This window comes from Chenopodium album, chromosome 5 (assembly GCF_948465745.1).
Source record: "Chenopodium album chromosome 5, dcCheAlbu1.1, whole genome shotgun sequence".
Taxonomy (NCBI): Eukaryota; Viridiplantae; Streptophyta; class Magnoliopsida; order Caryophyllales; family Amaranthaceae; genus Chenopodium; species Chenopodium album.
In genome coordinates this window covers 12,861,710-12,887,705 of record NC_137838.1, presented here as the reverse complement: position 1 = coordinate 12,887,705, position 25,996 = coordinate 12,861,710, and the positions used below count along the sequence as shown (strand labels likewise).

At 35.8% G+C, this 25,996-nt stretch overlaps 3 protein-coding genes across 3 annotated transcripts; 2 read left to right on the top strand and 1 right to left on the bottom strand.

The window, feature by feature from the left end:
- The first annotated feature begins 1,269 nt into the window (after window positions 1–1,269).
- Window positions 1,270–4,113, top strand: LOC145630471 (large ribosomal subunit protein uL18c). Its single transcript, XM_081682730.1, has 3 exons — window positions 1,270–1,510; window positions 3,145–3,306; window positions 3,777–4,113. The coding sequence occupies exons 1-3, from the start codon at window positions 1,322–1,324 to the stop codon at window positions 3,924–3,926; spliced, it is 501 nt and encodes a 166-aa protein (XP_081538856.1). The 5' UTR covers window positions 1,270–1,321; the 3' UTR covers window positions 3,927–4,113.
- A 416-nt stretch (window positions 4,114–4,529) lies between these two features.
- LOC145631931 (protein LEAD-SENSITIVE 1-like) lies at window positions 4,530–7,968 on the bottom strand. Its single transcript, XM_081684164.1, has 2 exons — window positions 7,692–7,968; window positions 4,530–5,565 (listed from the first exon to the last, which is right to left on the bottom strand). Exons 1-2 carry the CDS (start codon window positions 7,783–7,785, stop codon window positions 4,781–4,783), a joined length of 879 nt encoding a protein of 292 aa, XP_081540290.1. The 5' UTR covers window positions 7,786–7,968; the 3' UTR covers window positions 4,530–4,780.
- Window positions 7,969–11,131: 3,163 nt separating this feature from the next.
- Window positions 11,132–12,417, top strand: LOC145632612 (uncharacterized). The gene is made up of 4 exons (XM_081684965.1): window positions 11,132–11,236; window positions 11,336–11,479; window positions 11,577–11,870; window positions 12,013–12,417. Exons 1-4 carry the CDS (start codon window positions 11,132–11,134, stop codon window positions 12,415–12,417), a joined length of 948 nt encoding a protein of 315 aa, XP_081541091.1.
- The last annotated feature ends 13,579 nt before the right edge of the window (window positions 12,418–25,996 follow it).

The following is a 25,996-nucleotide window of genomic DNA, read 5'->3' as shown; positions in this document are numbered from 1 at the left end:
TTACCCTAGCTAAACTATACCCCCATTTCCTATCTTTCTCTCTCAAAACTCCACTTTGACCTCTTACCTTCAACCTCTATTGAAGACCACCCTATAAATTGGCGTCACAATCTTCTGCTCTACAACTGAATACTTTACTTTGCAAAATTGATCAGAATTTCAAGCAATGAATGAAAAAGGAGGAAGCAGTAAAGGAGGGAGCCCAAAAAAAAAATATTTACAATTCAAAGCTAGAATTCGTTGAAAGCTTAATTCAAAGCAAAATCACAAATTATGCTTAGTTGATAGCGCTGATTTTTTTTTTTTAAAAAAAATGGAATAGGGAGGGGTGATTTTATTCAATAATAATAGTCATTCGGCACTTACAATAATCCCTTAAGAGATTTAAATTCTCAATACAAGAATTAAACACCAATTAACTAATGGCATCACTTCTAGATTGCTCCTGAATAAATTTAATACCCTGGATTCGAAAACCCTAAAAACCGAATTTAATAGAGGTGAATTACATGTTCATCGGGACCAATTGGAGAATCAATGGGAAAAATAAGTGTAAATTTGGAGCAAGAAGCTTGGAGAATATTTAGCAATGGTGACGTGGAAGATTAGTTAGCTAGGATAATCAGGTTAGGAGGGATTTTATTTTTCTTTTTATTTTTGAGTCGTTTAAATGGTTAATTAATGGTTAAACGTGGGTTAAGAGGAAATATGACGTTATAAATGGTCTAAAGGGGAGGCTGGTAGTAAAATCAAAATTTTTAAATATTTTATAAAAGTAATTTTCATAAGATTTTTAATTCGCAGTACTATAGTAATTTTCAAAATGATATTAATACGCGGTACTAGTTGACAAATTTTCTAAAAATAAATAAACCAATAGTTCTTTGTTTATCAAATCACGATACAAAGTTACTATTTACCAACACATCAATAAACTCCTTAAGTCAATTTTACAAACAATTTAACCTCTCACTTGCATAAAATAATTAGGGTCGCTAACCTATTACTCCGTAAAACAGGAGAGATTGTTATATATACCCAGTTGTACTGTACTCTTATATGAGTTTTTGTTCTCATTTTAACGATTATTTTTCATTATTTTTTTATTATATTATCAAATGAATGAGCAAAAACTAACCTTTAATGAGTTATTAGGTGTACGATACACCCGGATGTATATATCAAATTATAGTAAAACGGTAAAACACAAAAAAGAAAAAAAAAATAAAGGATAAGGTGCTCAACGATAAAAAGGCGGGGGAACGGCAATGGAGAAGATAAACAAGAGTGAGAAAAACAGAAGCTCACAAAATATTCAGGCATGGCTGCCTCTGCCTCAGCATCACTCTCATTCTTCCATTCCACTTTAGCTTCTTCTTCTTCCTCACAACAACTCTTTCAGCCGCCCAACTTCGTCAATTTCCGCCCACAAACTCTTCCAATCATTCAAGCTAAGGCTCACACTCGCCGCGAAGACCGCACTGCCCGCCATGTTCGTATTAGGAAGAAGGTATTATTGAATTCACCTCTTTTCTCTTGTTGAAATTGAAGCAACTTTTTGGTTTCTGGGTTTGTTTTGTTTCTGGGGTTTGACCATTTTGCTTCAATTTTTGTTGGGTATTTTGTTGTTTTAAGAATTGTTTTGTTTTGAATTGTAATTTTGGAAGTTACTGTTTTGGTATGGTGTGGACATTGGTTGGGGAATTGAAGTGAATTGTGAAAATTATTGTGTTGGAAGTTGAATTTTAGGGTCCTGGTAATTTGATTAAATCCCATGAATTGGTATCCAAAAGAGGTGATTGGTAGTGTGTTGATAAATTTAGGTAGTGAATTGCGTTACCATACCCGTTGTCGTGCCACAAATCGGGTGTCCGGATTGTTAGGAAGAATGTAGGACTTGTATGATTGATGGATGGTTGGATTCATTGAGAGTCTTGATGAGTATGACCCTATAAATTGTTGCTCTTGATCTTTGGAGTGTAAAAACAATGTTGGAATTATAAGATTATGTAAGGGAGAGTTTGTTTGGATACATGTTGTGATTTGTGAGCTTGGTTCCTTAGTATGCAATCTAAGAGCATTGGTGTTTTTGGTGTGAAATTATTTCAGTTGGAATGTGGTTTGAAGTCCATTAAACTGTGTTGCTGTGTCATTTTGCGGAGAATTTAAACGAATAACGAGTATGGACATAATAATTTGGTTCTTCTTGTGATTCTAGAGTTCTATATGCATCGTGTATCCCTCATTGTTGGTAATTTCAGAGGCCTAAGTTTTGGTGTATATGGACTGTTTATTTGGTGCAAGATTAGCTCTGCTTAACTGAAGGGTTCATAAAACAGGCTGTATGGAAGAGAATCTATTTCTATGGTCTTCATAAGAGCAATGTTGATGCACTTAATGAACTATTTACACCTTATTTGGTTTAGACTCATAATTTCATGTGGGGGACAGTCACACACTTAATGCATCAGTCAAAACTATCTCTTGATTATTGCCTCATGAAAGTGTCATTATATGTAGCTGTTAGAATGTTATAATAGAGCAAATGGTTACTTCCCATGGCTCCATATCCGGGAAAGTCAAGTGGTATGAAAAATGGAGGGGATGGGTCATTCAACATTAGGAAACTACTATATATACAAAGTCATTTGATACATATTATTTGTTATAAAAAGGTGGGATTTTTATATCAGTTCAATCAATCAATCAATCAAAGCCTTCAACATGCTTTATATTAATTTTGAGGATAACAAGAGAGTAAAAAGAGCATCAAATAGTATAATATTGTAACTTAAATTTGCTGATCACCTTTTAAGTGCTGAGAGTGGTTCAATTGATGAGCTTGAATTCATCGTACATGTGGGATGAACTTGGAGCAGTTCTTTTTGCCTTCTTTTTGTTTAAGGTTTAAGGTTTTTCAAAGAAACTAAACTCAAGCGTGTACTGTCAGCAAATGTTAATTTTCCCTTATCACCCCTTCTTGAGCTCTCTTTAAAAATCCTATCCTCTATTATAGTTCTTGTTTGAAATGTTGCTTTTTGGGGGTTTTATTCCTCTGTATCTTAGAATCCAACTCTACAGTCTTGGAAGTTGACATCTCACTGTATTCCAAGTGTTCCAACACTAATTTTTGAGGTTCCTCAGGTTGAAGGGACACCAGAAAGGCCAAGACTTTGTGTTTTCCGCTCCAACAAGCATCTCTATGTGCAAGTAATTGATGACACTAAAATGCACACTCTTGCTTCAGCTTCTACAATGCAGAAACTTATCTCAGAGAGCATTGACTATTCATCAGGTCCCACGATTGTAAGTATATTGTCTTTAAAAACATTGCTTTCTATCTTTTTTACACAGGATTTTGTATATGATCATCTTTGGTATCCTGGCTTGGCTTGCATTTCTTATCCTTCTGAAACACGATGAAGTATGTTAAATTTTCTAAGCTATTTTAATCCATTATCTAGAATTCAATCATGAGAGCTTGTTTAAGGTGAGAATTAGCTGTGGCAGGAATCTGGACTTTCTACTGTAACAATATGTTCTTGTAGAGTGGTGAACTTTAAAGTCTACGTTTGTAAATAATAACAGGCCACATGTCTAACTGTAGTTCATCGTAGAATAAAGAGCAACTTTGTAAAAATAGTATCTTCTTTGAGACTGTTAACAATCCAACATGAGTACATGGAATTCTTATCTGATCATTTTTTGTTTAAACAAATTTGTTTGAGTACAATTTTTCTGGAATGTCATGCTGATTATTGTGTATTTGATAACAGGAAGTGGCACAGAAGGTAGGTGAGATTATTGCCAAAAACTGTTTGGAGAAAGGAATAACTAAGGTGGCCTTTGACCGAGGTGGTTACCCTTACCATGGACGTGTTAAAGCCCTTGCTGATGCAGCGCGAGAACATGGCCTTGTATTCTGAAGTTAATTGTAACTAAATTCCCCTTCCTGTGAGAAAAAATTTTCCCCCGTCTGCTTAGTTTTGCAGCTGCTTTAGCAAAGAATCGTAGTTGTAATGTTAAATTTTTTTTATTTATTTTTTTGGTACACTAAAAATGGCATTTGAAGAAGTATAATTGATGTCAATGCATGTAAAATTTACATTTGCAGAGGTTGAAGCACTTTGCGTAATTTTCTTGTCATGACTTCTAATATATTCTGTTCTTACTTCTTAGGGCTTGTCAGCAAAATTAAACACTACCTCAAGGCTATTACGACTGCCAAAAGTCTACTTGCCTTAACTGTTTAACTAATTGTTTTGTCTAATTATTATGTTAAACAATTAATGGCAGTTGCCAAATACGGCATCAATACAATTTCGACTTAAAATGGAAGTAGATGGACAGAGTAAATTCATTTAATCAGCTAACAAGCATTCCATACAAGGCATACTGTTATGTTCAATCGATTTATGTTACCAGACTAAAATACTGCGCCATCAATTTCTATCACTAAGCTAAACCCTCATTAGTAAATAAAAAATCTTATGCGATGAAGTTAAGGTCTAGATTGAAAACAAATGACATCCAAAAACAACTTGCACAGAGATTGTCTTTGTCGTACAGGTTCAGTATTTACACCAATTTGATTGCCCAAAAGTTTTAATAGCCAACTTCCAACAAGGATAGGTGACATCAGATATTACATTTCCAACAAATCAGAGAATTTTCTCGATAAATAAGATAATTTCACACCAGAACACAAACAATAACCTGAGGAGTTGGTCTACATCGAGACAGCCATCAATAAGCTGGCCTTGACCAAGACAGCCAAATACTAGTCTTGTTTAGTAGTAGCAGATTCACCAGGCAGGTCTAAACCACAGCTGCTAACAAGCGTTAGTGTAGCAGTTTCAGTCTCAGCTGGCAGATCTACATCACAGCTGTTAACAAGAACTAGTTTAGCAGTTCCAGTCTCAGCTGACTGGACAACGTCACAGCGGCTAACGAGCGTCTCAACAGCAACCTTCATCACATCACGCCTCACTCCAATGTCAGCCACCAGCCTGCTAACACAGTACATACCACATCCCACGGCTGCCAACCCACTACAGCTAGTGGTTAAGAATCTTAGTGGGGAAGAGACAATTGCACTCACAGCTGCTACAAAAGCAGTGGCTTGTCCACTTCGACCCACACTAATGTCTGTTACCACAAGCAAACCCGTCTTACAATATATGGCAAAGTCCTCACAGTTGTTCCTGAAGATGTTGTAACCACCAAAACCATTTTCTAGGAGAAAAGAAGCACGGGATAGAACATCTTCTGGTGGGTCTGAGGGGGCCAACGTGCAGGTTCCACCACGTGCCTTAGCAAGGAAGAAAGCAGGTGTTACCTTGTATTCAAAGAGATAAAGCTCGCCATCCCAGAGGAAACAGTCAAGGCAGGATGAAATGACACCGCTGAGGTTTGATTGGTCACCACATACAGGGCATGGACTTTTTGTGCGATCAGAGGAAGCTGATGAGCTGAAGACGATATTGTCTAGAAAAGTTCCTGTGCCTATTTCCTGGCCTGGTCCTCTTGTAAAGTGGATGACTTTTCCCTCGCCAGCATATATGCCTGTCACGGATTACACCAAAGCCAGGTAAGCACTTGTAAGTTCTCCAAACACATTATTGATGAATTTAAAAATACACTTGTGAAAGTCTCATCCAATCACACCATCAATGGGCCTAAATCACAATAGCCAAAAGATGAGGCTAATTATCAGAACTGCAAGTTTTGTCAAAAATCCTACCAAGTCTTGATGTACAATGTTTACTCCAAACTTTAAGACTTGTTAGAGTTGTGAGCGGTCAGACTATCTATATCAACCATGACAAAAGCACTATGCCTTATTTCTTAAAAGGAATAAGGATACACATAAGCGTTCAAAGTTTTCTTCAAGATATAACTTCTAAATAGTGAATTAGTGATGGAAACACAGCTTTTATTTCTAAGTGGAAGAAAGTTGGACAATTTTTCAATCAACAAAAAGTATTAAGGGAACCAATGATATTATGCCCTAGGTCTAAAAGCATCGCATAAGCAAACTTACACATCCAATCTATCCCAATCAAACTCATCCCATGAATTGAAAGATACCAATAAACTCTTCAATGAAAAACCATATTACAACTTTTAATCTAACAAACTTAACCCACAGCTACTAGAATGAGGACTAGTTTCGTAACGATTAATATATAGATTGCTCCCAAATAAATAACATTTCCATCAAGAAATACTATATCTTGAAAACAGCATGTTAACCACCAAGATAGCATTACACATCTAAAAATATTTTGAGCAAAACTTTTGTTTGCATTAAAAAGCAGTATAATTGAACACAGAATTGGATTTAGTGGTTTACCGCAAGTCATAAAAAAGAAAAAAATAGGGAAGCCACTATGAACCTACTACAAGCTATCATGACTGAAAGTGACAAAAGTACTGATCTATTCTGAAACAAAATTGTATATTCACTCGTCACTACTCCTTGTGCCACCCTTCAATGTCAATACTTCTCATAGAACAGGACTTCAAATAAAGGAAACAATAGCAATAAAAGAATGATGCAACAACATTTCCCTCTACCTTAGGTATAAGAAGAAATAAGTTGAAAATTGATACTTTCATACCACGACCATTTTCTCCACAGTTTTTTTCTTATTTATTTATTTTTTTTAACTTACATCCCTGACTTTCCATCGTGTCAACCCTGAACCAGCACTACATGGCTATATCCTGATAAATGGATATAACGTAACTCCAAACCAGAATGAACATCATGTTTTGAACAAACATAAACCAAATCATGGAGAGATAATGTATGACAAGCAGTGATGTCTAAAATTTAAACAACACGCAAGAATTCAAGGTGAAGAGCACAACAGAACCATGTATACATCTAGAAACAAAGTGAAAATCGTACCATAACTGTTCTAATTGATTTTGTTTGATTACCAAACCCAAACACTACTTCTGATAAGAGCAAATAACAGCCAAAATCTACAGCTACCTTCATTACAGAACATAATCTCAATCACGCTATTTCGAGTTAAGTGGGAAGAGTATCGCAGGGTTCTTATTCTCAGGCAGTCAAACCATATAGAAGTCCAAACATAACTGGTCAACTATATTCTACAAAATAATCCATAACTCGATGAATGAAACCCACTAAATCACATACTTCATGAAATCGTGAAACATATGATTCATATCAATCCAACAAATAAGCTGAAACTAATCAGCAATAATTTGTGCTTACTTTCCCATCATCAAAATGCTCCCAATAAAATACTTGTTTAGTTACAAGATCAAAAGCTAATAAAACACAATTTCATAATAAGATAAAAGTAATAAATACCCTTTGTCAAAACCTCAATTATGTTTCAAAAGTATTAGATTTCATTATCATAAAACTAAAGATAACAAAGTCTAAAATTAGAAAGTTCCAGAAAATGACAAAATTAGAAACAAACAATTAAAACCCAATTCCCATAAACATGTAAAAATCCCAAACAACATTTTAACTTCTACCCATTAAATTACTAAAATTGATTGAAAAGGGTTTTCAATAATTTCGGCTACATTTTGCTTTAATTAGAAAAGGGTACAAAATAAGGAAGAAAAAACCCACAAAATTACAAAAGTAAAATACAAATTAATTAAAATAAATCCAGAAAAAGTGGAGAGAAGAAAAATACCATGATGAGAGTAAAGATAGGCGTTTCTCCAAGAATAGATGTGATCTCCGGGTTTCAGGACTTCCTTTGAAATCTTATTCGAGAAAATTCCCATTTTTATTTATCCCCTTTTATTCTGGTTTTCTTCTTTCTCTGAGAAGTGGGGATAAACTGCAAATCTATGAAAAAAGCAGAATTTAAATTCGAAGTTCCCAATTATTTTGTTTCCTTCGTAGTTAAGGCAGCAACAGATTTTACACGCTAATTTTTTTTTTTTTTTTTTTTTTGATATTTTTTACACGCTAATTTCAGAGTTGATAATATAACGAATTTTTGTTGATCGAGTTTTTCCTTTAAATTATTATATCAGTACCATAAATATTCCAATTAGGAGTCTTCAAAAAATAAATAAATAAATAAATAAATAAATATTCCAATTAGGAAATAAGAATACTTAAATATATTCTTTCCAAAAAAAAATATATATATATAAATATTAAATACTCCATAATGTTTCACAAAATCCTGTTGCGGATACAGTAGGAAATTGCTTATTTGAATAGCCTATGACCGTTTAGACAGTAAAAATAATTTTAGTTAAGCAAATTTGGTTCCGTAGAAAAAGAAATAAATTTCAGTACAAATAAATCTAATCAGTAAAAATAACTTTAATTCGCAAAAATGATTTCAATTCATTAAAAGTAAGGAAAATTTGACATTTGGTAGCAGGGAAAGCTCCTTGCTTCACATTTAATTGCTACCCCTTAAATTTTTTTTTATTTTTATTTTACTATCAATCAAACACATGAAGTGTTAGATTAACTACCATTTAACAGTTTATGTTAAAGAAACGTTACTGGGGCCCACACTCTTAACTACCTCCCCATCTAACTCCTTCTCTCTCCCCGTAACTCTGTTCTGCCTTTCTCTCTCTTCTCCCATTAATTCTTCCCAACCTCCATAATTGACCAAGTTGAAGTATTTTATTTCCCTTTTTTCTTTTCGAATCTTTCTTCCTCTCTCTTTCAGTTGGTCAATCTACTTCTCTCTCTAACTTATCCTCAGATTTAGGGTTTTTGTGTGCGTTTAAGAAGGTGATTGAAGGAGGAGGTCCTACTGGAAGCAGCATCAACTTCATTGCTGAAGTGGAAGCTTGAAGATTCTCCTGACACCATTTGACAGGTAAGAACCCATTTTTGTACTTGTAGTGGTCCAATAAAGCATCATTTGTGGCAATTTACAATATTATACTGTTAATGTGGGCAGTTTAGACAAAATTATTGTTTTAGTAAACCCTAGTTTTCTGTGTTTAGATTTGTTAATTTATTCCCTAATTGTGCAATTAACTAATCATGTGTGGGTATACAGTAATGTGGTATTATGTGTTTATAATTGTTACTTTGTGTATTGTGTTGGGTGAATTAAAAATTGATTTTGTTGTTTGTTGGACTTGCTTTAATTGTAGAAATATGGATGGTGAGGATGAGACTATTGACATTAAGCTGAGGTTATTTGGAGGGTTTGTGGAAAAGGAGCGTAGGGGGAAGAAGTATTTGGTTTATGAAGGTGGGTTTGTTCACTGGAAGTATGTTGTTCCAGTGTCATATGTGAGGAGTGTGACTTATTTAAGGTATTTGTGTAATGAAGGGTTAATAGCTTTAGGGTTTAAGGAGGCTTTTGAGATTTATAATTTGTGGTATAAGGAGAGGGGAAGGACTTGGGCAACTGGGAAGAAGAGAATTGATAATGATGATGATGTTAGGGGCTTCTTAGAGTCCAAACACAATGAAGGACATGTGGAGCTGTTTCAAACTGTGGGGTTGGAAGAGTGGGGCAGGTATCACCCTCCTGAAGTTATTTTGGATAACCCAACCACATCCAACCCATCCGCAAGTGGATCACATCCACCCCCTTCTAATCTAACTGACCCAAGTCCAAATGATAATGGATCTAACCCATCAAATTCAAACCCATCCCACATCAATCCTTCTCAAACACAAAATTGCTGAAAATTAAAAAGCCCAACAAAAAACAAAAAGACCCTAGATTTGAGCATTGTGCCAGTGTCTAGGAGTAGCCCAAGGTTGAGTAAGTGTACTAAGAGTGAGGCAGCTAAAACTACCTTACCTAGAGCAAAACTGAAACCTAACAAAGCTAAAAAACCTATTCAAGCTGGTTGCAGGAGAAGCCCTAGGTTTGTCAAAGAATCTGGAGAGGAGGGGGCTGTGAGTGGTGTGAGTGAGAAGGGGAAGGGTGTTTCTGGTGAGGTGAATGAGCAGGAGAAGGGGAACAGGAAAAGTAAATCAGTGAGAAAGTGTAAAAAAAGGCTATTCAAGGATGAGGATTGTGGATCAGAGTCTGGTTCATCTTCTTCTGAGTTAAGTGATTTAGACATGGATTGGAAGGCTGGTGAAGAAGATTTGGATGGCAGTGAAGAGGAACAGGACGAGTGGCATATACAGAATAGAAGAGGTCTAGCAGGGGTGGTGGAGAAAAACTTAAAGGTTGTCGATGTTGGTGAGCAGTCAGATCAGAAGCTGAATCAGCTAATGAAGGACATTGGGTGTAAGAATCTTGAGCTGCAGGAGGAGGACAGTGTTTCAGATGAACTGAGGTCTCTATATGGGTCAGATGAGGATGAATATTCAAGCCCCTGGTTCAGAGAAGACAATGGATTCAAAAATCCAATTGTTCTCCTAGACAAGCAGAAGTTCACAAGCAGTGTTGTGCTTAGGAAGGCACTCATAACTCATGCTATAGAGAACAGGTATGAGTACTACTACCTGCATAATGGAGGGAAAAGGATTACCACATTTTGTATGAGGAGGTGCAATTGTGAATGGAATCCAAAGAGAAGCCAACTGCCTCTTTGCAAGTGTGGTGATGAGGTGAAGAAGTGTGAGTTCAAGGTGTCAGCAAGGAGGTTGTATGACAGTTCAGCTTGGCAAATCAGAGAGCTAAGGTTAAAGCATAGGTGCATGAGAACCAAGATGAATGCTTGTATGTCAGCTGAGTATTTGGCAGAGAGGTATGTAGAGGAGTGGAGAAGCAATCCTACATGGAAAATTAAGAGCTTCAGAGCAAGGGTGCTAAATGAGCTAGGAATACAGATTGGTTACTCTTTGGCTTGGCTAGCAAAAGCTAGAGCAAAATTGATGATTTATGGGTCAGCTTTAGAGCAATATTCAAGGGTTTGGGATTATGGAAAAGTTGTGCTCAAGTATAATCCAAATAGTGGGGTGTATGTGGTAGTTGAAGGTGTAGACAAACCAGAACCCCCTATTTTCTTGAGGATGTACATCTGTCTGGCAGCTTTGAAGAATGGGTTTAACAAAGGTTGTAGGCCTCTCATAGACCTTGATGGTTATCATTTAAAGGGGGCCTACCCAGGTCAGACATTGGTTGCTGTAGGCAAGGATGGGAATAATTAGATATTTCCCTTTGCTTGGGCAACAGTTGAGATGGAAAACAAAGAAACCTGGGGCTGGTTTATTGAATGCTTGAGGAAGGATGTGGGTGATGTCAATGGTGGATTAGGGCTCACTTTCATGAGTGACAGACAAAAGGTGATGTTATTTACACTCCGCTCATGCATTACACCTTTTAATTTTCTTTTTTAACTTCTTATAGTTGATTGTGACTAATTGTTTTGTTTGATTTTGTAGGGGCTGCTAGAAGCCTTTGATGATCTTATTCCATTAGCTGAGAAGAGATATTGTGTAAGGCATATTTGGGATAACTTTAAGCTCCAATTCACTAGTTCTACTTTCAAGGAGCTTTTCTGGAATGCAGCCAGAGCAACTACTTTGGTGAGTCTCTAGATCCTTGAGTAAACTCTTCCAATTATATCATGTTCTGAGTTCTTAGTCTAGTTGTGAACTATTTTTGTTTGTTTATGTATTGTAGTTTGATTTTGAGGTTGCCATGGAGTCTATAAAGTTCTTATCAGAAGATGCTTTTGAGTACCTAGCAAATATTCCTGCCAAACACGGGTCCAGACATGCCTTTGATGATTTTTGCAAGTCCAATATGCTTTTGAACAATCTTTGTGAAACATTTAATGCTGTTATAAAAGATGCAAGGGATAAACCCATTCTCACTCAGATGGAGTGGTTAAGGAATTACATGATGAAGAGGAACTGTGAGAAATGGGAGGGAGTTCAAAAAGTAGATGGGAAGAACATGCCATATGTGGGTAAGGTGTTTGGTAGGATAGAAAAGGCAGCAAGCTAGATATTGCATAGTCCAGATTTCAAGGGGGGACGGCTATGAGGTGAAATTGAATGGGGACCAAGTCACAGTTGACCTAGGACTTAGGCAGTGCTCTTGTTACCACTGGCAGTTGAGTGGGATCCCATGTGTACATGCATTTGCATGTATATTAGATAAAAGAGTGGACCCAGATGACTATGTGGATGCTTACTACAGTAGGGCCACCTATGTTCTAGCCTATGAGGCAACAATTAACCCTATGCTAGGACCCAAGCATTGGGAAAGGGTGGACCTCAGACAACCAATTCCCCTTCCAGTTAGGGTTATGCCAGGCAGGCCAAAATCAAAGAAAAGGAAGCTTGAAAAGGGAGAGTGTGCATCTGGCAGCAAAGAGCCTAAACCAAAAGCACCTAAATTTCAAAAAAGGTGCAGAAACTGTGGTCAGCTTGGTCATTATGCAAAGACCTGTGGGAATGAACCTAAGACTGAAGCTGCAACTTCTGAGCCAAAGTTATCAGCGCCAAACTTGTCCTAAACACACCATAGTTGCAGGAACAAAGGAGAAAAAAGGCACAAAGAGCTGCACATAATGTAAGCTTGTGTTTTAAGTCCTATCTTGTTTTGTCATGTTTATTTATGTCAAATATATGTATCTCAGTCTATATTCTTATTGCCATACAGACTGCAGCTGGTGTAGGGCCGTGGAGCATTGCAAATAGGTCATTCCCACAAGAGCAAAACCAGCAGCAACCATGTAACACCCCAATAATTCTCTCTTAAAAACCAATGAGAAACCTGTATATAACCTAAACAATTTCAAGAGAATTACTGGTGTGCTACCGCCACGTGTTCAAACGTTAAGGCTATCTCAGAAATTAGCAGCGGAAAACCAAAACAGTTTCAAATAAACCTCAAAACAAAGGAATTAAATCAAAATAAGTATTACAAGTTGGAACCATTAAGGCCCTTATTCAAAACCCAAGAAAAGTAGTAAGTGATTAAATTCAGAGTTCCAATAATTTCAACCTCAAAAGAATTAGTGTCAACTAAAAACGAATTAAAATAAATTCAAACTTTGCAAAATAAATAATATGGAAACAACCAACTCTCTACTCAAGATCCCTGATGAATGCTGCATGTGTAAGAACCTGTGGTTATTCTGCTCCCCAATATTACAAGTGTAAAAATTGGATCGTCACAGGGTCATTGAAAGGCGAGGGCCATGACCAAAGAAAGACACACACAAAAGCACGCAGTCAGCAAAGCTGAGTACATACAAGCTGCGAAAACAAATTGAGAAAATACCTAACATGCTACTAATATTCAAGTACAAGCATCATTAAATATAGGCTCAATTCACGACTCGATTATCAAATTTATTAAGACCTCACTAATTAATATTAACTGACTCGTTTATTTATTTCATTGGATTTAGCAATAGACAAGGTTGTCCAACCCATGTCCCATTTGGAACATCAATAAAGAAAAACCCCATGCCTCCTTTCGGAAACATCAATAAACATCCAACGACCACGGGCGCGACTCCGTGACCGTAGTTAGTATGAGATCTCACCTAACTCCTAGTTTTAGAAAAATAATATTTGAAAGAAGAGACTCGTAGATCAGACGACCTCGATAAAAGTACACGGCTAATACCCCATGTACCCCAACCCCTGATTGTCATTACTCCAGATGTGCACCATTCCAGAGTTTTATTGCTCATCCATCTTGCACTTTACGTGATTTACAGGTTTAGACTTAGTGATGACTCTTATACATATCAATACAAACATCCCAAAAGCAAATCAATCAAACATGGCAAATTCTCAATTTAGATTCTTAATTTATTAGTGACAAATAACATTTATTAATTATTCCATTACTACCTCAGTGTATAAACACCTTGAGTGCATAAGGCACCCCAAAACCTTAACCTCGTCTTACAAGACTTGAATTTCTCCTTTACTCATCCTGTTTACATAATCATGAACGAGTAATAATTTGATCTTTACACCAATCACATACCTTTGCCTTTAAGCGCACCTTGCATAATTAAAGCACAAACAATACTTGCATTATAAACTAGTGCACATCATTTGAAATTCACAATGTATAACCAGACAATTTAACCCAGTCAATCCTATACATGATACTAAGTTCTCGATCCGTCCTTAAACATGCACCTACAAGCAAGGTTTCGTATCTTGTACGTACCTTGTGTAAACAATCCGGTTGGCCACTTTAAAACTAGAAGTCGCCTTCTACAAAGTCCTCTCCTAAACCAAACAATTAGGAATAAATCAATATCAAAGCAATTAAAATTACAACAATACTAAACTACTTTAAAACCTCTTAAATTACCAAAATAAAGTCTTTAGATTGTCCCCAAAAATCAAAGTTAGTAATATAACATCCCAACTTTAAGTTTACATGTTAGAATTATGAAAATATAGTGTTTTATATCAAATTACAGCAACTTTAAAGTGGGTAAATAAATCTGGAATTTTGTTTTAAATATATAAAATAACCCCATAAGCATAATTACTTGAAATAGTCATTATGTAGCAAGTTAGTGTGTTAAAAACCCAAGAATATATCAATTCAATGCAATTAGAGGCTTCAAAATAAAAGGTATGAAATCTGAAAATTATTTTTAAAGTTAGAATATCAAGTTCAAAGCTTTTTCAATCACAAAATACTCACGATAATTATTTTATAGGTTTAGAAGCACAAAAACATGAAATTAACACTACTTGTTCATAAAAATTGAAACTTTAATAAATCTGAAAATTTATTTATGATTAAGATAATTGTATTTTAATGTAATTTAAACATAGTATGATTAGATAGTTTGTTTAACACGTAATCAAGCCTTAAAACATGAAAAATCAACGTTTTAAACCCTAAAATATGCAAAATACATAATCTGAAATTTTATTTAATAATTTAGACATACAAAATCCATAAATTTATAATCTTTTGTAATTTATACATACTATTAAAGCCTAATAACAATAATTTTATAATTGAAATCAAATAAAGATTGAATCTTTAATCAAATTAATAAGAAATAAAGGAAGAGAAATAAGAGGAAGGAGAAGAGGGGAGAGCGAACTGCAGGTGCGACGGCAGGGGGGTGCGGCGGCGGTCAGGTGGCGCGGCGGCAGTCGGGTGGCGCGGCGGCAGCAGGGGAAAGCTTCGGCTTTTCTCTTTTTTTTTTTCTTTTTTTTTTCTTTGCTGAATGTCGTGAAGAGGAAGGAAGAAGAAAGTGAGGGTTTTCTCTTTTTTTTTTTTTCCTTTAATCTCACGTGAAAGAGGAGTAGAGGAATTAAGTGTTTGGGCTAATAACAACTTAGTAGTTTTAGTTTGAAAATAATTAAAATCATAATACTTTACCCCAAATAAAATTCATACTTATAAAATAAAAAAAATATAAAAATATTTGTAAAATAAATACTAAATAAATACATTATTATTAAATTGAAAATATGGGGGATTACAAACCACCTACTGTATCCACTCAGCAATCTCAAGCATCTACAACAACAGCAACACTACCAGTAAAGAAGGGAGCAAAGGGCAAGAGCAAAGTTGTTTAGTTCAATTATGTACCCTTTGTAGCTTGTGTTTTAGTGAATGAACAATTTGTAGTATCAACTTCTGTCTGTAATGACTTATTATATTATTTCTGCTAGCTTTTGGAACAATTGCACAACTTTACATTGCAATGATATGAAATTAAGTCAGTTGTCCCATAAATAATTGTTGCATTATTTATTCATAGCCATAGTTGTTACAATTTGAAGGAGTCCATTGTAGTTCAACTTAAGGTTACATAACCACAACTAACAGCAACAAACCTAAGCTTACATTAGCACAACTAACCTAAGCTTACTTAAGCACAACTAAACCTAAGCTTACTTAAGCACAACAATCCTATGCTTACTTCAGCACAACTAACATCATCCCTAGCATCATCAAAACACAACAAATGACAACACCTACAGCTACACACCCAAACCACTTCTTGTTCTGCTGCCCTTCTTTAGAGTACCTCTTCCTGTCACCATTGAGAGCTTTGCACTTTAGCTTCAAGTTGTCAACCTCAGTCAGCAGGCACCTTCTTTATCCAGTAAGGTCCTCCACTTCTCTTTGCAGTGAGCTAGCTTATCTCACCCTTCATGAGGTTTTTGTCAAGGATCAATTGGTTGATCACATCCCTTTGCCAATCAGTCCCATCATCTACATCCACCCAAAGCTCTTGCATCCCCTTGTTTTAGTTTTGGGATTATAGAATTTGCAACTCATAAACTTTATGCCTGGATTCTCTCTTGTCCATGAAGTTCGCCTAGCCATGGGAATACCACAGTCACACTTCTTGTATTTTGAGGGTGAGCACCTAACCAAAGCCATAATTCACTGCATATTCACAACATTAAGGATACATTAAAACATTAAATACTATAATTACCCACCAACACTTTCAATTTCATGATTAACACACCCAATTAAAAACCCCCAATTTAACAATACTCTCAAGAACCCTAATTTATTTTCCAGAAATTAAGTATCAAATTACACCCACTACAATTCAATTAAAGCTAACACATCATTCCTATGTACTAATAAAGTTTCTAATTAATCATATAACTGAAGATTAATGGCCTAAATTGTTCGATTAAACCAAATAACTAACCTTTTCCGCTGCGCAATTCTTCCCTATTCAACCCAGCAATCACCAATAAACCACACTCACTGAATTTGCTTTTGCTTTTGATTGTTTAATTGAATTTGTGTTACAATTTGAAGAATTTGTGTTTTAATTTGCTCCAATTGATACCAGAACGATTGCAATTAAGGCAAAGCATGAAAATCGTATTTAAATGGGAAGAAAAAGGAAGTAGCCGTTGGAGTGGACCCCACTTCACATAAACAGTAACAGAATAATGCCAGTGGTAGTTAATCTAACAGTTCATGTGTTTGAGTGGTAGTAAAATAAAATAAAAAAATTCAAGGGGTAGCAAATGTGAAGCAAGGAGCTTTCCCTGGTACCAAATGTCAAATTTTCCTAAAAGTAATTCTATTTAGTAAAAACAAATTCAATTCAACAAAATTAATTTAAGGGATCGTTTGATTTGAGGTAATCAAAGGGAAAGGGAATCAACCACCCTGATTCACTTTGTTGTTGTTTGTTAATCGTTTTTCCCATTCCCTTTACCCCTCCATTCCCCCAAATCCTTCTAAATTCATTTCCCACCCCCCTTGGTATTTCCATTCCCATTCCCTACCACCACCACATCACCACCTCACCACCTTCCTACCTACCCACACCATCGGAGCCCATCCCCCGACCCTCGCCGCCCCTCTCCTGACCCTCGCCGCACCTTCCACGACGATTCCAATCAAGCTTAGTAACATCAATGGTGGAAATCAATTTATCACCGTTGTCGTCGTAAATCGTCGTAAATAACACCGAGGTTCGTCCATTTAGCAGAAGGAAGCCTCGTCGGAGGTTATCGCACTTCCCCCATCGCTCGAAAGCCTTCATCACCGCCCCTGTTTCGATTGAGCGATGAAGTTCAATTTCGATTTAGGGTTTTTTTGGGGCTGAGGGAGGTTTTGCGAGGGGCGGGGATGGCCGAGAAGGGAGGCGAAGGGTGAGGGAGGTTCGGCGAGTGGTTTTGCGGTGGTTTGGTGGTGGAAACGTTGGAGAGTGAATGTTTCAGGTGGCAGTGTGGTGGTCGGACAGGTGGTCTCATTCCCTTTGTTTTTTTAAAGCAAACACCACCCTAAATTTTAGATATTTTCATTTCATTCCTTGTCATTTCCTTTGTTCATTCCATTCCGATTACCCCATGCTAACCAAACGACCCCTAAGTTTAGTAGAAATAAATTCTAGAATCAGTAAAGATAACTTTAATCTGTAAAAATAATTATAATTCAACAAAAATAATTTCAGTTCAATAAAATTAATTTCAGCTTCGTAAAAATAAGGTGGAGAGAAGAGGACCTAATTAAATTTATTAGTTTTTTTTATTTAAAAAAAAAATACAATACTAAATTCCTAAAACTATATCTTATTCTCTTTCTAAATATTAACTAGTTTTTGGGCCGGGGCGATGCTCTGGGTTATTACATGAAACTAGCTGATCATTAATATACATTGTAATTTACTAATTTATGATTTAATTTTCTTGTAATTAAATTTGTTATTCATATTGTCACGATATTAATATTTTGCATTCAAAAAATTACATAAAGAATCACATCGTCATAGCCTAAAACTTTGTTAGGTTGTCATTAAAAAATTTCCATCCAAAACTATAAATGTTGTCATCATTTTACAATTTTTTATTTTACTTTACTAAAATTTGGTCAGCTATTTTATTATTAGTATCAATTTTCGAATAACAGTCAATTCTCTCAAATAATAATAACTAGTTCTTTGCTTAAACAACGCTCGGATATTCACTTGAAAAAAAATATTTTAAAAAATTACTCTAAGTTTGCACTCGGTATTTTTTTATAGGTTTTGTATACATTGCTTACGTAATCAAATTATTATATATGATACACGTTAATACATAATATTTCTATTTTTATAGTTCGATGACAAATTATAAATACAAAATTGAGATAGAATCCTTTATTTAGTTGGAAATGAACAATTCATTTTATAGATTAAATTAAATCATGAAGATTTAAGGGATTATAGATTATTTTCTAATCCTAATGTATAATTAAAACCAATCATCTATCTCACTTTTCTTTTTTTTTTATTTTTAAAGCAAAGAAAAGAAAATTTATTTATTCAAAATTGTTGTGGTAGTTTTGGTTGTATATTAAAGAAAAATAACTTAGGAACAAAAAAAGAAAAAAAAAGTTTTTAGCGGGAAATATTTTAATGAGGAAGCAACACGTGTATTTTAGAAATACTTCTGGTGATAACTTTAGTATATAGTATTGATTGATTTAATTTTTCTTCCTCATGAAGCCCTTTCGTCATTCAATTTTTATATGAACTCTAAATTTTATTTTTAATATTTGATACATTATTTGGTTTGGGAATTTTTTATTTTAAAAAAATGGTATTAAAAAATAAACAAATTTAGAAAATTTTATTTGTTCCAACCATGCATCACACGAGAGTAATCTAGTTGCTCTAATATTCCCTTCGTTTTTGTAATAATCACAATAGTAGGGAGGACATAAAGTTTTAGGAAAATGATATGGTGGGGACTAAAAAGCAATTTTATTATATAAATTAGAGTGAGTCTAGGCGCATAGCACCTATGGACGAGCTATGTAAATAGGAGGGTAAGGAAGTAATTTTTACTGATTCAATTTTTGCTTCTAGAAAAAGTTGACTCTCTAGTGGTACATTATAATGTATCATTATGCATGTTTAATGTACCGCTAAAGTATAAGTTGTCTGAATAGTACTTTTTGTGGACTATTACGAGTGTTGTGGTACTTTTTAACATCCTAAGTTTTAACTTTTGGAAAAAGTTGACTCTCTAGTGGTACATTAATTATAATGTACCATTATGTATATATAATGTAACACTAAAATATAAGTTATCTGAATAATTTTTTTAATTGCAAAATTGTCATCCTATATATGCTGAAATCAATAGGTGCTATGCGCCGAGATTTAACCTATAAAATATAGTTAGTAAGGGTCTATTTAATACTCCATAGTTAGTATGAGAGATAAATTTTAAAAAGCATAGTAATGTATACTAAGTAGGGTTGATAGGAGATAGAAAAGGCAATTCCATGTTTCTATTCTTGATAAACATGAAATGTATCTCATGGGGTTAAAATTGTCTTTTCAACTAATAAAATAAGGATAATTATGTAATTTTTAATTTTTTTCATCCTTTTTCACAATTTAGAATTCAGTATTCCATTGTGTAAAAAAAAAAAAAAAAAATTCAGTATTCCATTGAAGGTTTGAATCAAGTATTGTGTTTTCTCTCCCCCGTCCCTCCACCATTGAAGCAACTTCTGAGTATAATATGATTATAGTAATCAATTTCAATGTTTATCGAAGTTCAATTTCACAATTTCCGTATGTTAATCGAGATTCATCAATTTTCAATTTCTTAATATAGTATGTAGCAATTCCAACGGAGGAGAGGAAACTCACAAGAAAACGAAAAACACCCTTAAGAGTTAAATGCCCTTTATTCCTCAACTTTTTCCTTAGGGTTTTCGTAGAATTCAACGACAAAGCTACCAATAATGGCTACCGAAATGGTGGGTTGGGGTTGGTGTAGAAGGAAGGATGAGGAAGAGGGAGACTTAGCAACTAAAAAAATAATGTATTGATCTGATAAACTTGCTTTTAATTACAATCCTTGCCATTAGAGAAACATTCAATGTTTCTGGCCAATTGACCAGATTGGTAAATTAAAAAGACTTCTAGCGACAATTTGGTAAAAAAACTTACTCCGGCGACAGTTTGGTAAAAAAAGCTAACAATGTGCGACAATTTGGTAAAAATAATAAACTCCGGCGACATTTTGACCAAAAAATCTATTTTATTCCCGACAAACTCTTTAAAAATCCTATTTTAATTTGTTTTTGTGTTCTTAAATTTATTTTTTCCATTTAAAATATTGAATTTACATGTCATCCCTTTTTATTTCCAACCCCTTTTTAAAAAAATTTCGTTAATAAGGGGTATGAAACTTAAGTGAAAATTGATACTTAACGTTTTTTTCTTCAAATTGTAATTTCCGTAAAAAAGGGTTGGTAAAATAACAAGAAAAACGAACTATATTAAGCATTCGTGAGTAACTTATCGAAATTTTTTGTATTTTATGGGTTAAGTGTCGCCTGAGATTATTTTATTTACCAAATTGTCGCTTAAGGTTAGTTTTTTTTACCAATTTGTCGCCGGAGTAAGTTTTTTTACCAAATTGTCGCTAAGGGTCATTTTTATTTACCAATCTGGTCAATTGGCCGAATGTTTCTTGAGAAGAAAAACCGAGGATCACCCAGAGAGAAATAATAAAATGTGAGAATCCTAACCAAATAAGTAAGTGTTGCAATTATTACGAAACATATGAAAAAGGAAATTGTTGTGATTATTACGAAACAAAGAGAGTACTCTTATCTGTACTATACCTTCTTTAGCTAGCTTGTCCTATTTAATTAAATTTTGGGATGATAACTTTAATTACTTCATATGAAAATCTTTAAAAAATTATTAGTGGAAAACTTATTCACGTGGATTGATTCGTTTTGATGTGTATTCTCTTAAACCCTCCACTCCCATATATTAAACCTATTTTGACTTTTATCATACATACTCTGTAAATTTGACTGCCAATATCTTTAATCTTACTTATTAACAAAAAAATATGCATTTTTCCAAAAAAAAAAAAATGCGTGGTAAAAGTTTGCAAAAATCAAAGTGTGTCAAATATTCAAGAATGGAGGGAGTAAGTTTTATAATTTTTTTAGTTTATTTACTTACAAAAGTTGCAACACAATCTTATGGCACACAATAAAAGACTTAACAGTATTTGCACATAGTACCTAATCTTTCCTTATATAGCCATAAAATAATAAAGGACAAAAAAGGAAAAATTGTCGGGAACTACACAATTAATAGGGGTATTTGGAAACAACTACCCACTAAAAAATTTTATCAAAAAAACTACCCCTAAATTTAAAAAGTTAGAGTAGCACTACCCATATGCATTTTCCGGCGAGAATGTCCGGCGCGTGGGCCCACTTTTTCAATTTTTCTCTGAAAAGGTGATGAGTGACATTTATGCCACTCTTTTATCCTTTTTCTCTAAGGATTCTTCCCTCATTTGCACTTGTTTGGCCCTTTTTCTAAGCATTTTTACTTAGTTTTGCTTCCTCTTTTCTCTCTCCTTTATCTTCCCTTTTCTTAGTCTTCTCGCTTTGTTCTTATTGTGATTTTCATGCTTATGCTTTGTAGGAACCATCGGGATTTTCAAGAGGAGGAAGCTAAGCTCAAGGGAAGCTGTAGGAAGCATGATTCAGAAGAGGTTCGGCCGAACCTCCTGAAGGTGTGGCCGAACCAAGGTGTGGCCGAACCTGCTCAGTGGTTCGGACGAACGTTGAGGCAGGGGCAAGATGAAAATTGGCAGTTTTGCAGGAGTGGCCGAACCACAGGAGTTCGACCAGACCAGGATCAGGGAGGTTCGACCGAACCTACCCATGGTTCGGCCGAACCTACCCTGTAGTCCGGCCGAACCTACCCTGTAGTCCGGTCGAACCTTCCCATTTGTTCGGTCGGACCTCTCCTTTTATCAGTTGGCTTTGTACGGACTATATAAGTCCTATCTTAGAACGTTTTGAGGATGAGATTAACTTAGTTTTAATTTTTCTACATTTTTAGCTTAATCTAGAGAGAGAAACACTATTAGTCTTCATTGGTAGAGAGAGAAAGTGTGGTTTTCTTCATTGATGAACTTGGATTTTGAAGAAGGAGTTTTGTTCAATCCTTTGTAGACCTTCATCTTCAATTAATGAGCAATCTCTTACTCTTTCTCTTTACCTTTGTTTTTTATTTTGCTTATTTGCTTTGAATTTTCTTCTTTGTTTATTAATCATGTTGATGCTTATTGATTTAATGATTGATATTGTTTTCAATATGATTTGTGAGTAGTCACCTAGCCAAGGGTGTGGGTATGGTGTAGTTGCTAATTGTTCATGCTTATAATGTTGGGGTTATGTTAATGGTGATTAAAGTCTTTGCATGCTTGATATTCTTTGGTCTTTCTTGCAAGTGTACATTGTTAGTTGATCAAAGATGAGTCTTTACTAACAAGTAACGGAAGTTGACTTAGTTGAGATTCATTACTATCGATAATTCTTTGTTTGCACCTTCTAATATATGGTTCTAATGTGGAAACATGGAGGCTATGTTAGGAGAAACCAATTAACCCCGGAAGGCGGTTAGATTGGACCCCTTTACTTCGGTATTCATGCATGTTTAGTTTACCATTTATTTGCTACTTTGTTATTGCATGATCAAGCGTCAACTTCACCTACCCATTTCCCTTGGTGCCTAGCTATATTAATTTTAATCCATTTCGTTCTTAGTTTAACCTTCTAGTTATTCACACTTCTTATTCTGAGATAGCTTAGACCCTAGGTAATGAATGCAGTGCTTAAGCATTTCTCCCTGTGGTTCGACCCCTCTATTTACCCTATACACGTATTAGGTCAGTAGAGCGTTATAAATTCATTTGATTTAGGTGTAGTCGCTCAACGACACGATTATTGCCTTGTCAAATTGGCACGATGCAATGACAAATTGGACCTTAATTTGTATCCCAAGGATAACCAATTTGAATTAAAAGCAACAAATTCAACCAATTTCAAATTATCCCCCTCTTCTTACATTACAATGCCCCAAGGATGCATGTTTTGTTCTAATTGTGAAACCTATGATCATGATACCTCTCATTGTGTATATGCTTGTAAAGTTCAACCCCCTTCCCATGAACATGATGGTAATATGGAAAATGTCAATGCTATGAATTTTGCTCCTAGAATGGGAAATGTAGGAAACTTGAGGCCAAACTCCAATCAAATGGGGAATTGGAATCAAGGTGGAAACCGTGGTTGGAACCAAAGTGGTGGTGGTTGTGATAACCAATACCGTGGTGGGGGAGGCCCTTCCAATTTCAATGGAAGAGGCTACTCTAACCAAAGGGGGTATGGTAATCAAAACCAACAACCTAATTCCCGATACCATGACCATCAAAATCAAAATTTTGGTGACCAAGGTAACATGGGAAATAATCAACAAAGCAATGTTCCTAACCAAGGCACCGGAGGCAATAGGGGCCAATTTGTTTCTAACTATGCCCAAACTAATAGGCCTCTGGGTTTCCATCAACCCCAACTTCCTCCACCTCAACAACCTCTTCAACTTGAAGCCCCTCCAATAGATCTCGTGATGGCTAAATTAGATGCTCTTTTAAAAATGCGTGAGGAGGATCAAAAGAAACATGAAGAGGCCCAAAAACGAACCAATGCTCATATGAAAATGCTTGAGACCCAAATTTCTCAACTTGCATCTAATTCATCCCCTTCTTCATCTTATTCTTCTTCTTCTCACATCCCAAGTCAAGGAGTCAACCCAAAACCTTTGTATGTCGTGACAACAAGGAGTGGGAGGGTAGTAGGGAGTGACCCTTTAATTGAGGAAGAACCCCAAGAAGAGGTGGAGTTAGAGAATGAGGGTGAAAAACCCAATGAGCCATTGAGTGTTGAGAAGGAAAAACATGTTGAGGTGCCCAAGGAAAAAGAAGCCACCGCCTTGCCCCTAAATCGCCAACCTAGAGAAGAGAAGCTACCCTTTCCACAACGATTTGTGAAAGCTAAACTTGATGCCCAATTTGGGAAGTTTTTGGAAGTCATTAAGAATTTGCATATTTCCGTCCCTTTTGTTGATGCTATGAAGAAAATGCCCCACTATTCCAAATTTTTGAAAGATCTTTTGAGTGGGAGAAGGGAGTGTGAGACGGTGAGTTTGACCGCCAATTGTAGTGCAATTCTTTCCAACAAACTACCTACCAAATTGAAAGATCCGGGTAACTTTTCCATCCCTTGTTCTATCAATGGCATTGAATTTGATAAAGCCTTGTGTGATTTAGGAGCAAGTGTGAGTCTCATGCCTATTCCGTCTACCAAAAGCTTAGTGTAGGAACCCTCTCTCCCACTAACATTACTCTCCAACTAGCGGACCGTTCCGTTAAGTTCCCCATGGGCAAAGTTGAGGACATTCCCCTTAAGGTAGGAAAGTTCACATTCCCCGTGGATTTCTATGTGCTAGAGATGGATGAGGATGAGAGGATTCCTATAATTTTGGGTAGGCCATTTCTAGCTACTTCTAGAGCTATCATCGATGTGAAGGAGGGGAAGATATCCTTGAAAATTGACAATGATTCTATTGAGTTTGATTTGAATAATGTCATGCAACAACCCTCCTCAAGTGGTGAATGCTTTAGGGTAGATGTTCTTGATACGGTTCTTGATGAATTTTCTCGCTCCCACTTGCATGCTACTAATGATCCTCTTGAAAGTGTGTTGTTGAATGAATCAAAGATAGGTACTCACAAAGAAGACATACAATTCTATGAGGATTTGCTTGAGGAAAGCAAGAATGAGTGCGAGGGCGCGAGCATGGAAGAAGAGGCTCCTTACATTCATGACCTCTTTCAAGTTGAAGAAAGAGAAGAGAGCCCCAATGGTAAGGGAGCACCAAAGGTAGACTTGAAACCTCTACCTTTGGGCTTGAGGTATGCATTTCTTGGTCCCGATGAGTCTTTCCCCGTGATTGTAAATTCTAACCTAACGGAGGAGCAAACCTCCCTCTTGATCAATGTTTTGAGAAAACACAAGAGAGCTTTGGGTTATACCATTGATGATATCAAAGGTATTAGTCCATCTTTATGTATGCACAAAATTGATCTAGAGGGAGATGCCAAACCCGTTAGGCAAAGGCAAAGAAAGCTTAACCCTTCCATTCAAGAGGTTGTGCGGAAGGAAGTGGCTAAGCTTCTTGATGCGGGAATTATTTACCCAATTGCTCATAGTGATTGGGTATCTCCCGTGCAAGTTGTGCCTAAGAAAGGGGGCATGACGGTAGTGAAAAATGATCATGATCAACTAGTACCCACTAGACTTGTTACCGGTTGGCGCATGTGTATTGACTATCGCCAACTTAACACAAGTACATGCAAAGATCATTTTCCACTACCGTTCATTGATCAAATGTTGGAAAGGCTTACAAAGCATTCCTTCTATTGTTTCCTTGATGGTTACTCGGGATTTTTCCAAATCCCGATTGACCCCAAGGATCAAGAGAAGACGACTTTCACATGCCCCTACGGTACTTATGCGTATCGTAGGATGCCTTTCGGGCTTTGTAATGCCCCCGCAACATTCCAACGTTGCATGATGTCCATTTTTAGTGATATGATTGAGGATGAGATAGAAGTCTTCATGGATGACTTCTCCGTTGGAGGAGCCACCTATGAAGATTGTCTATATAATTTATCTCGTTTCTTAGAAAGGTGTGAGAGGGCTAACCTCGTGTTGAATTGGGAAAAGTG